The sequence below is a fragment of the Eumetopias jubatus genome, unplaced genomic scaffold, assembly GCF_037043125.1.
Source record: "Eumetopias jubatus isolate StellerSeaLion01/CBP00866 unplaced genomic scaffold, mEumJub1_p1.0 scaffold_8, whole genome shotgun sequence".
NCBI lineage: Eukaryota > Metazoa > Chordata > Mammalia > Carnivora > Otariidae > Eumetopias > Eumetopias jubatus.
Window position 1 is genome coordinate 87869323 of NW_028274814.1, and position 12395 is coordinate 87881717.

At 35.7% G+C, this 12395-nt stretch overlaps 1 protein-coding gene across 1 annotated transcript; it reads left to right on the forward strand.

Annotated features, from left to right (window-relative positions):
• The first annotated feature begins 8335 nt into the window (after positions 1-8335).
• Positions 8336-11493, forward strand: LOC114214875 (FMR1-interacting protein NUFIP2-like). Its single transcript, XM_028110738.2, has 2 exons — positions 8336-8402; positions 9025-11493. The coding sequence occupies exons 1-2, from the start codon at positions 8336-8338 to the stop codon at positions 10833-10835; spliced, it is 1878 nt and encodes a 625-aa protein (XP_027966539.2). The 3' UTR covers positions 10836-11493.
• Positions 11494-12395: the final 902 nt, after the last annotated feature.

Consider the following 12395-nt stretch of genomic DNA (forward strand, 5'->3'; position numbering starts at 1 on the left):
ACTAAAAATGTCATCTTTAGGAAAATATCATAGTAATAATTGCTATATATAAGGTCTATAGATAGATGCTACAATTAAGAGCCCTGAATCTTTTTATTAGATAATTGTGTTTAAAAAGCCAGATGTGGTTGCTGTTGAGTGTTTATTGCTGCTGGAGTGGCATTGCAGCTAGACTCTTTCAGCAGACAGAACTAGGAAATACACTATATTAATCTAGCCAAATATACACATAGATATTTACTTCTGTATTTCTCTCTATATTTAAAAACATGAATTTATATTGATATCTTTGTTTCCAATCCAGTAACATAAGTTTATTCTAGCCTCTTCCCTTTCTTTTGTAACTTCTTTCTCTAAACATGGAAAATTAAGTTCATTATATACAATATATATCCTTATATTGTCAATTCTAATAAATACATAAAGGCATTTCAGAATTGTTAAACCATACCTATGTGAAAAACCAATTCACTAATAAAATTTAGTATTTCTGGACAGTTCCTTTTGTCTTTAGCCTTACAGTATCTAGTCAAGACACTGTTTTCCAAAGTAAAATATTAGCTCCTTTCTTACTCAGTGTAGTTATTTATTCATCTGTGATACAGTTCAGTTCATTTGTTATTGTTTTTGTTCCACTTTGCCCCTTCGGTTCTCATTTGTTTTGTTTAATTTCTTGAGGGTTTGTGAAACTGTACTAGAAATATTAACAATCATGGCTAAACAAAAATGCATACTAAGAGAAGTGTCACTGTTTCTCAGTCCCTGCCACCCCATCCTGTTTCTCTCTTCTTTCCAGTCCTTTCCCCTCAGACCCTCTAAATAACCAACATTTTTATTTTCTGGCTTATTTTCCGTGCACTTTTCTTGCAAAGGTAAGAAGATAAATGTGCATTTTCTTATGTCCTCTTCTTCCTTACATGAAGGATGGCATGTTCTTTTTCATTTAACAGTTATATTAATTTGTGGGGCTGCCATAGCAAAGTACACACACTGGGTGGCTTAAATAACAGAAATTTATTTTTTCACAATTCTGGAGGCTAGAAGTCCAAGATAAAGGCGTTGACAGGGTTGGTTTCTTCTGAGACCTCTTTCCTGAATTTGTAAATATTTATCTTTTCTCTGTGACTGCCCATGATCATCTCTGTGTGTACCTCTGTCCTAATTTCCTCTTACTAGGACTAATCATATTGGATTAGGGCCCACCCTGATGACCTCATTTTAACTTAACTCTTTAAAGACCCTATTTCCAAATACAGTCACATTCTAAAATAGTGGGAGTTCAGCATATGAATTTTAGGGAACACAATTCAGCGCATAACAACAAAATATCCTGGAAAACACTTCATATTTAAATTGACAGAACTATCCCTCTTTTTTTTTTTTAACAGCTTCTTAGAATTCCATTTTGTTGATGTGACAGTATTGATTCAACCACTTTCTTTTGCATGATCAGACAGGTTATTTCTAATATTTTGCACTCAGAAACAGTGTTGCAAATAATAACTTCATATACATCTATTTTCATACAGATGGAGATGTGTCTTCAGGATAGGTTTCTCAAAGTGAGGATCTGGGTGAAACAGTAAGAGCATATGTGGTTTTGTTAGGCCTTGAAAAATTCTAGTCTAAAAGAGTTTTACCGGTTTATATTTCAAACATTAGTGTATTAGAGTGGCTATTTCACCAGTGTCACAGAATTTTTTTGATCTTTGACAGTTCGATAGATGACAAATGATGTTATTAATGTTAATTTGTATTTCTCTAATTCTGAGTGAATTTATTTTGTCTGAAGGTCATTTTTATTTCTTATTTGAATTGTCTATGTTTTTCCCACTTTTAAGTGCAGTTTTGGTCTTTGTCACTAATTTTTAATGTTCTTTACATATAAGGGATATTACCCTTGGTCTTCCATATATAACTTATATATGTTATATTTTTATATGTAATATATATAGTAAATATTTTCCCTAATTATTGCCAGTTACTGTCTTTTTAATGTATTAATGATTTTTTAAACCATGCAGGATACCTCACACACACACACACACACACACACAAACATGCACACACACACACACACACACACACACACACACACCAAAGTTGTTAATTTATATTTGTTACAGGTAGAAAATCTTTCCCTACCCCCAAGGTTAAAGACTTAACCCATTTTTTCTTTGTATGTTTGTATTTGTATGTTTTTGTTGTTTATTGAAGTATAGTTGATACCTGTGACATTAGTTTCAGGTATACAACATAGTAATTCAGTAAATCTATATATTCTAAGTACTTGTAGGCTTTTAACCTTTAGATCGCCAATCTATTTTGAGCTTACTCTTGTGTATAGTGTGATGTATGGATCTAATTTGATTTGTTTCCAAGTAATTACCTGGTTCTTCCATACCACCTAGAAAACATTTGGCTCTGACCCAGTGACTTGATAAACCATATTTATCCTATGTATGAATTTCCACATATATTTTGGTCTGTTAATGGGCTTTCTAATCAGTGTTTCTGGTCTTTCTGTCTATTCATGTATCAATACCACATTGTCTTAATTAGTGACTTTATAGTACATTTTAATATCTGGAAGAACTAGTTCTACTGAGTGTTTATTTTCCTCAGTGTTTTTCTGGCTATATATATATATTCATGCTTAGTTTTCTAGGCAAACTTTAGTATCAACATGTCTAATTCCTCAAAAATCCTGTTGATCCTTTTATTAGGATTGCATTGTATTTATAAATTAGGGAGAACTGAAATTATATAATGCTGAGTCATTCTATGCACAAGCAGGGAAATGCTTTTCAATTTCTTTGAGTCTAATTTTATGCTTTTTAGTTGTAGTTGTTCAGTTGTAAAATTTCCTTCATATTGGTTTGTACATTTTTGTTTGTTTATTCCTAAGTATTTAATCCTTGTTTTTTTGCCATTATAAATATTTTTCTCTACCATTATGTCCTTTAACTGCTTACTCTTGTTTGTGCGAAGGCTGTTAAGTTTTGTTTGAATGCTAATTTGTTTCTTGCTATGTTACTGAAATAACTCATTTTATTTTATTATTAATTAACTAGGGTTTTTAAGATTTGATATGTGAAAATACAGATAGTTTTAGTTCTTTTTTACACATTTTTATGTACAGAATAGATTATTTTTTTCTAATTGTAATGGCAAATATCTCTAGTGCATATGTGAAAATACAGATAGTTTTAATTCTTCTTTACACATTATGTATGGAATAGATTTTTTTTTCTAATTGTAATGGCAAATATCTCTAGTGCATATGTGAAAATACAGATAGTTTTAATTCTTCTTTACACATTATGTATGGAATAGTTTTTTTTCTAATTGTAATGGCAAATATCTGTAGTGTAATGTTGAATAGTAGTGGAGATAGTGGTCATCCTTTCCTTATTCCTGATCTCAGTTGTAATGTATATAGTGTTTCCCCATCAAATAAGATTGTAAATTAAGATTTACAGAAAATGATGAGGCACAGAGAGTTCTCATGTTCTCCATATACAACTTCTGCTATTAATATCTAACTTTAGCATGGTCAAAATTAATGACCCAATATTGATATATTAGTATTAACTAAAGTCCATTTATTATTCAGATTTCTTTAGTTTTTATCTAATATCCTTTTACTGTTCAGGATGCCATTCAAGATGTCACATTACATTCTATCGCTAAGGCTTTTCTTGGCTTTTGACAGTTCCTCATATTTTCCTTGTTTTTGATGATTTAACAACCCTCAGTTTGGGTTTTTCTGATGTTTTCTACATGCTTGGACTTCGGGTAGGTGCTCTTAGGAGGAACACCACAGAGGTAAAATATTGATTTCAGCATATCATATCATGGTTACTACCCACATGATGAATCCCTGCTGATGTAAAACTTGATCAATGGTCTGAGGTGGTGTTTATCAGGTTTCTCCACCATAAAGTAACTGGTTTTGTTTTTGTTTTTGTTTTACCCCTCCATACTGTACTCTTTGAAGAACTCACTATATGCAGTCCACACTTAAGAAGTGGAAAGTTAAACTGCATTTCATGGGGAGACTATCTACATAAATTATTTATAATCATTCTGCATAGATTTGTGTATTTCCTACATTTATGTATTCAATATTTTATGTATATTTGTATAGACTCATGGAAGTGGATTATATACTTTGGAGTATATTCCAATACTATTTTATTTATTTTGTTGCTTGAATTGTGCATATTGGTAAAAAATTGTTAACCTGTATCCATGTGGAAAACAGTTTTATCAAGTAGAGTGCAGTGCTTATGTACAGTTTATTTTGCCTTTACTCTTGCAGACTCCACTTATTTACAAAGTTATTTAGGTTAATGGCTTTCCACCTCTCCTCTCAGTGAAGTTGTTTCACATATTTGTAATATAGTTACATTGTTTGTCATATTCTGCGTTCTATTCTAGGATCTTATAATCTCCCAAATGATTTTATTTTTTTTAAATTTGTGTAAATCATGGTCCATTTTTGGTGATTTAACTTTCTGTGTGTCTTGACAAATGTATAGTGTCATGTATCCACCACTAACAGTATCAGAGGAAATAATTTCATCACACTAGAAAAACAAAAAACAAAAAAAACCCCAAACCCCCAAAAACCTGAACCGTACCTGTTCAGTTTTCTTCCTCTCCTCCCATACTAGTGGTAACAACTGATCTGTTTACCATCTCTGCAGTTTTGCTTTTTCTAGAATATTGTATAACCGAAATCAAACAGTATATGACATTTTCAGATTAGCTTCTCTCATTTAGCAATATGGATTCAATGTTCAGGCATTTGCATGGTTTGAGTACTCATTCTTTTTTATCCCTATAAATAGTATGAATAGTAGTTTTCATGTCTCTACTTAAGTTACCCATTGGTTTTTCAAGTTGTCTAGCTTTTCCTTTAGAATCCTTAGCATATTAGTCATGGTGATATGAAATTTCCTCCTGGTAATTTCAGTATTTGTATCACATCTGAATCTGGTACTGATGCTTGCTTTGTCTCTTCAGACTGTTTTTTCTTTGCCTTTTAGCATGCCTTGTGATTTTTTTATTGAAAGCCACATGTTATTTGGGTAATAGGAACTTTGTTTATCTGGATAGTATTAGAGCTGTGTTTAATGCTTGCTGTAACTGGGGATACCATACCATAGGTTCATATTCCTGTAGGTAAGTTTGTTTTTGCATTCACTATCAACTTTGGGTTTCACAAAGTATTCTTCCTCAGAAAGTCAGTATCTTAAAACTTTCAGCTGTAATCCATGTTGATATACTGAATTTCTGTTGGTGTGGGGGTCAGAACCAGGAGAAGAGCTTTATCAGATCTTTACCATGAGAACCTGGTGGGGTTTCTTAACACTCACAAAACTATGGAGGTTCCCATTTGTGACTGACTCATTGAAGTCTCTCATTGTTATGCTAATCCACTCTCAGACACCAGTGATTTATTGAAATTACTATTTATGTGTTCCAAACAATTTATGACTCCATCACTTTCTGTTCCAAGTAAGTCGATTTTGCCTGTTTCTTTCTGGATTTGCCATCTCTCCATACGTGGGCATGACATTTTGTCCTGAAACTTCAGTTTTCTGTTGGGTTTAAGAACAGTCATTAACTTTATTAAGCTTTTTTTTTTTTTTTCTTGTAAGTCCTGGAGAGATGACTTCAGGCCCTTTCCATGTTGGTGCTGAAGCAAGAAATCCTATAAGTTAGGTTAAAAGGCCTACAAAATATTTTGCCTTTGTTAATTATTTGAAAACTCTTTTCCTGCAGGCTTAGTAGAGTTATTCTTCACCTTTGAAATTGAAGTTTTACTCTGATAAGTCTTAGGGTTGATCATTTTAGGTTAATTGTGTTTTTAGGTACCCAGTGAAAGTTTAATGATAGATTCAGGTCTTTTCTATTACTAGTTTTCTTAGATTATAATTTTACATAATCACTCTATTTCATTGTTTTATTTTACTTCTTCAAGGGACTCTAATACTATAAATATAATTCTGCGCATTTTCACTACTTCTAATGCTACTGTCACTTCTGTTTCTACTCCTTTCTAATCATTTTTACTTATTTATGTCACTTTGTTTTCTTGGTGTTCTGGCTTTTTTGATGCCCTTTATTATTGACTCTTTTCTGCTTCAGGTATCTTCTAATTTTTATTTATTTCTAAGCCAATTTTGTCTTTTTTATATTTCTTTGCTGAGTTCATTCCAACCATTTCCTTTCTTCCAGATTTTTATCCATTTCTCTTTGTAATTTGTAAATTTCTGATTCAAGGTGATCTCATGTCATTAAGTGCTTGCTCAAGTACATTTAATTCTCTTTGTAGTTTTGACTTAAATTTTCTCATTTCATGGACTTTTATTGTTTTTTGGTGAGGGATGTGGATTTTTTTTAGAACTGTGACGTTCTTCAATTGTATGAAATTGTTTGCTGAATTTATGCAATTACTGTGTATGAATTTATTTTCCTAATGTTCATTTTCAACATTTCCAAGCATTTCACAAAATTTCTAGTTTAATGGTAGGTACCTTTTCTGTCAGAGTTTTTCTTGTTTGTTTGTTTTGGTGGTGGTATGGCTGTGATTGTAAGCCTTATTTTATGGATTTATTTTGTCTTGCAGGATCTTAAAATTTGTCCTTATTTCTTCTTGTTCCTTTCCTACTCCCGTTCTAAAGGATGCTTCTCCTTTTATTTTTGTCTTTTTCCTCCCTAGAATCTGTGTGTTTTGAAGACTAACCTTTAACTTGCATCTGGCTCTGGGACAGCTGGGTGGCTCAGATGGCTAAGCATCTGCCTTCAGCTCAGGTTATGATCTCAGTGTCCTGGGATTGAGTCCCGCATTGGGCTCCCTGCCCAGTGGGGAGTCTGCTTCTCCCTCTCCCTCTGCTGCTCCCCTGCTTGTGCTCTCTCTCTCTCTCGCTCTCTGACAAGTAAATAAAATATTTTTTAAAAAAATTATGCCCTTCCCTTTAAATTATATAACTGCCCCTTAGAATCAACTGTGGTTTAAGGTTTACTCCTTGTAGCTTGTATTCTCATGTGTATGGTTACATTTTTAGTATTTTCAGATTTAGAATGGACTTAATCTTTCTGGTGGTGGTGTCTGATCACACTTGGGCCCTTACCATACCTTTCCTCATCTGCCTCCCTGCCCTACTTTTTTTTTTCTCTACTGTTGCTAGATAAAAACTCCTGACAGCATGAGGTTGTGTTGAAGAAGGTCATGGAGAGGACATGACCACCAGTTGACTCGTAAGCTGGTCCAGGCAATTGGAGCCTTGAAAGAGCAAGGTGTTGTTGAGACTGTCTGGATGTTGCAGTGATTGAACCCCAGTAAGGCTTCTATATAACCTTTTAAGATTCAGGTGAATAGGTGCAAAGAACTACTGTCTTGCTGCTGTCCAAGACAAGCCTCCTAAATTTCTTTGCTTACTAAACCTTCCACCTACCAGTCCGGGGTGGCCGGCCTCTTTCTTCATTCTTTCCCTGCCCTCCCTCCTTGTTCAAGGACCATTTGTGAATTTCACCTGGGGGAAAGGCCAAGGTTGTGAACCAAAAGGTTGAGGCCAGGGTTTCGTATTCTTTTCTCTTTTTTGCTCAGCATTAATTTGAAGTGTGTTATTCTCTTTCTTCCATATATGCTGAGAATATATTTTCCACATAGAATTACTTCTCTATGATATTGTTTTGTATTGTCCTGAAAAGAAATATTAGGAGGTAGGTAGTAAGGGTAGCCATAATTGTCTATCTCCATTTTTCCCATTTTTTTATACTTTCCATGTAAATTTAGTTCTAGTCTCTCCAAGAGAAAGGAAAATCTTAATTATTCTAAATGCACATACTTCTGTGGGATTCTAAATGATACAAGTGGTTCTCACTTTTAAAATGTGATGTCCAGAACATGTATATCCCCATTAGTGATATCAACTAAGGAAGACATTTGGGAAGCAACTTAATATTCTTGTAGTGCTTCCTCTGATGGATGTTTCCTAACACTGTTTGGAAGTGCTTTCAGAACTAGTTTCTACTCCACATTTAAAAATTCTTCAGCCTTAGGGTGCCTGGGTGGCTCATTTGGTTAAGCCTCGACTCTTGGTTTCAGCTTAAGTCACAATCTCAGGATCATGGGGTGAAGCCTTTTCTCCAGCTCCCCACTCTGTGAGGAATTTGCTGGAGATTCTTTCTTCCTTTCCAGCTTCTCTGCCCTGCCCCCTCCTCTCTCTCAAATAAAAAAGATAAATCTTTAAAAAAAATAAAAATAAAAGTTCCTCAGCCTTTCCATTACACCTTATATTTGGCCCTCAATGATAATGCTATGCTTGAGCTTAGCATTATCTTCATTATGTTCAACTATTATCATAAAACTGAGTTCAGTCTCACAGGTAAGTTTTTCTGTCCTCAGTCTATTCATAGAATTGTTTTTGTGGCACAGAAGACAATTTTAGTGGAATAATTAAAAATGTTTTAGAAAAGCAAGATGACTATTTTGAAAGAGGAAACACTATTTTAGATGCATAATGCTAGCGCTGTAACTTAAGAATTATTCTCCTTACCTTATAGTTTGAATTCCCCTGTGGGTAGCAAGCATGAGTTGAATATCCATGAACACAATAACATATCCAGTTCATCCTTTCTATTTCATTTTATATATCAAATAAAAAGAGATCAGATATCCCGGCCCCCGCCCGGGCTGGAAGGAGACCCAGAGGGTCGGCCTTGGAAGTCCAGCCTCATTATTCCTTTCCCATTTACCTTCCCGAGGCCCCGGGGGAACCTTAATTTGGTAGCCCTGATTTGGGGTGTCCATAGCTCCCCCCCAAAAGCCTTCGGGGTGTATCTCAAGAAGGCCTAGCGAATCCCGACTTTGGTGGTGTCGCGAGACCCTTTTGCAAGCGGCGAGGCGAGGAAGAGGGCGCAAGAGAGGGCCAAATGTGTTCAGTAATTCCGATTTCTAATCCAAAAGCTAGATTTATCAGGACCGAAGTTTTGCAGAGTCCATTTGAGGCTATGGTGAACTAAATGGTAATGCTGGAGAAAGAGAAATACCTTTAAAGAGCCTGGGTTCTGATGAAGCTACCAACCCTATTTCCAGGGTCCTCAATGGCAACCAACAAATTGTAGACACTAATCTGAAGCAGACTGTAAAGGCCAGCACCTTTGGGAAAGCAGGAATTAAAACCAGGAATTTCATTCAGAAAAATAGCATGGACAAAAAGAATGGGAAATCTTATGAAAATAAATCTGGAGAGAACCAGTCTGTAGACAAGACCGATACAGTAGCAATTCCAAATGGTGTTGTAACAACTAATTCTGGCTATATTACTAATGGTTATATGGGCAAAGGAGCAGATAACGATGGTAGTGGATCTGAGAGTGGATCTACCACTCCCAAAAAAAGGAAAGCTAGGCGTAATAGTGCTAAGGGTTGTGAAAACCTTAATTTAGTTCAGGACAAAATAATGCAACAAGAGACCAGTGTCCCAACCTTAAAACAGGGACTTGAAACTTTCAAGCCTGACTACAGTGAACAAAAGGGAAATCGAGTAGATGGTTCGAAGCCCATTTGGAAATATGAAGCTGGGCCTGGAGGAACAAATCGAGGAAAACCTGCTGTGGGTGATATGCTGCGGAAAAGCTCTGATACTAAACCTGGTGTGAGCAGCAAAAAGTCTGATGATCGGCCCAAAGGAAAGCATGCTTCTGCTGTTACCTCCAAAGAGGACTCATGGACCCTATTTAAACCACGACCAGTTTTTCCAGTGGACAATAGCAGTGCTAAAATAGTTCCTAAAATAAGTTATGCAAGCAAAGTTAAGGAAAACCTCAACAAAACTGTACAGAATTCTTCTGTGTCGCCATCTTCATCTTCATCCTCTTCATCATCTACCGGGGAAACTCAGACCCAGTCTTCAAGTCGGTTATCCCAGGTCCCTATGTCAGCGCTGAAATCTGTTACTTCGGCCAACTTTTCTAATGGGCCTGTTTTAGCAGGGACTGATGCAAGTGTGTATTCTCCAGGGGGTCAGCCACTGCTAACTACTGCTGCTAATACTCTAACACCCATCTCTTCTGGGACTGATTCAGTTCTCCAGGACATGAGTCTGACTTCAGCAGCTGTTGAACAAATTAAATCTAGCCTTTTTATCTATCCTTCAAATATGCAAACTGTGCTGTTGAGCACGGCACAAGTGGATCTACCCTCTCAGACAGATCAGCAAAACCTGGGGGATATCTTCCAGAATCAGTGGGGTTTATCATTTATAAATGAGCCCAGTGCTGGCCCTGAGACTGTTATTGGGAAGTCATCAGATCATAAAGTGATGGAGGTGACATTTCAAGGGGAATATCCTGCCACTTTGGTTTCACAGGGTGCTGAAATAATCCCCTCAGGAACTGAGCATCCTGTGTTTCCCAAGGCTTATGAGCTGGAAAAACGGACTAGTCCTCAAGTTCTGGGTAGCATTCTAAAATCTGGGACTACTAGTGAGAGTGGAGCCTTATCCTTGGAACCCAGTCATATAGGTGACCTGCAAAAAGCAGACACCAGTAGTCAAGGTGCTTTAGTGTTTTTCTCAAAGGACTATGAGATAGAAAATCAAAATCCTCTGGCGTCTCCTACGAACACTTTGTTAGGCTCCGCCAAAGAACAGAGATACCAGAGAGGCCTAGAAAGAAATGATAGCTGGGGTTCTTTTGACCTGAGGGCTGCTATTGTATATCACACTAAAGAAATGGAATCTGTTTGGAATTTGCAGAAGCAAGATCCCAAAAGGATAATCACTTACAATGAAGCCATGGATAGTCCAGATCAATGAAGGACCAGACTGCCTATTTGTAACCTTTCTGCAGCATTAGAGCCACCGTTCATGGGGGACACAAGGCTTTTATGCTCCTAGATCTTCAACGCAGCAGAGGAACCATAAGTAGAATCACAGGATAATATATACAAATATATATATATATATATATATATATAGTTATTTAAAAAAAAGGCAACTGAAAGTAATTAGACTTCTTAAGGAATCAAATTTATTTCAAGAGACTACACATGGTTATTTAATCTCCGGTACTGAATAGTTTTTTTTTTTCTTTTTTCTTTTGTTAGTTTTTGTTTTTAAGTGTGAATGCAAGTGATTAATGAATACAGACTTATTAACAAGCGTGGTTCTAAAGTTCCTGCTGTCATCAACTTGGGCAACAAATGACCCACTAGAAAGGCAAATCCACTTAAAAGATCTCTGTATCTTGTTCTGTGACTAAAGTGATACACTAATCACGGGGAACCCAGAATGATTCACCATTTTCCCACACTCCTCCCTTGATCTTTTGGTTATACTTTTGAGCCCTGCGAGAATGCTGGATAAATGCCTTGAAGTTTGCAGGGGTGTATTTTTTTCTTTTTTTTTTTTTTTTTTTTTTTTAGCGAATATGATTTGCATGTCTTGCCAGGAGTTAAGCAGCCTCTGTGGGGCGTTGGGGAAATATTTTCTTTCTTTTCCTTTTATTTTTTGTGGGGTGGGAATAGGGGAGGGCATTGAAGTTCTACAATTCTGGAATGGTGGTACATAGTTCACTTGGCTTTGGTTACATACTGGACTTTAACAAGTGAAGAATCCATGAGTGTCATTTAAGGAAAAGTTACAGAACAAACAATTGGCTTTAGATATTTAATATGGAAAAATATTCCTTTGCCCATATTTTAATGTAATTGTATAAGTGGGAGCAAAAATATATTCTGCTTTTCAACTGTAGGTGCTCCAGACTTGCTCTCTGTCACTAACACTAAATGTGCTGTTTTCCTTGTTTTTCATTGAACATCTAAAGAGAAACTTCTGTACCTTTCTGTAAATTCTCTTTTAATTTCTCAGAAATATCTAAAAGGGGAAGAAAATTTTCCATGAAAACTATAAAACTTTTCATGTTTTTAGCCAGTGAGGAGGTAATAAACCCTGACTATAGAAGGTGTGTTTTCATGCAAACTATACTTCTGAGCTTATTAGCTTCTAATTATATCTTAATAAATATATTTTATTACTAGAGCAAAATGGGTTTTTTAAGGAAAATAATGTGAAATTCTGGAAATTTTCTTTTGGGCAGAGAAGAGCATTAGCCCTGTCTTATCATCACATTGCCATCCTGTTGCACTGCAGCTTGTATATAGCATGCTAAAATAAATTTTTTTGTGTGTGTGCAGAAACTAAGGGTCCAATTTAAGATTGGGTGATGTTAGTGGCATAAAAACAAGTTCTCTGGCCTGACATAGCATCACATCACACACACAGAAATTAGTATATCCATGTATGTCAAATACAGGTTAAAATAGCAGGGCATTATATAGAGAGGTGTATTCTTCTAATAAAAGTAGACTGGATCCC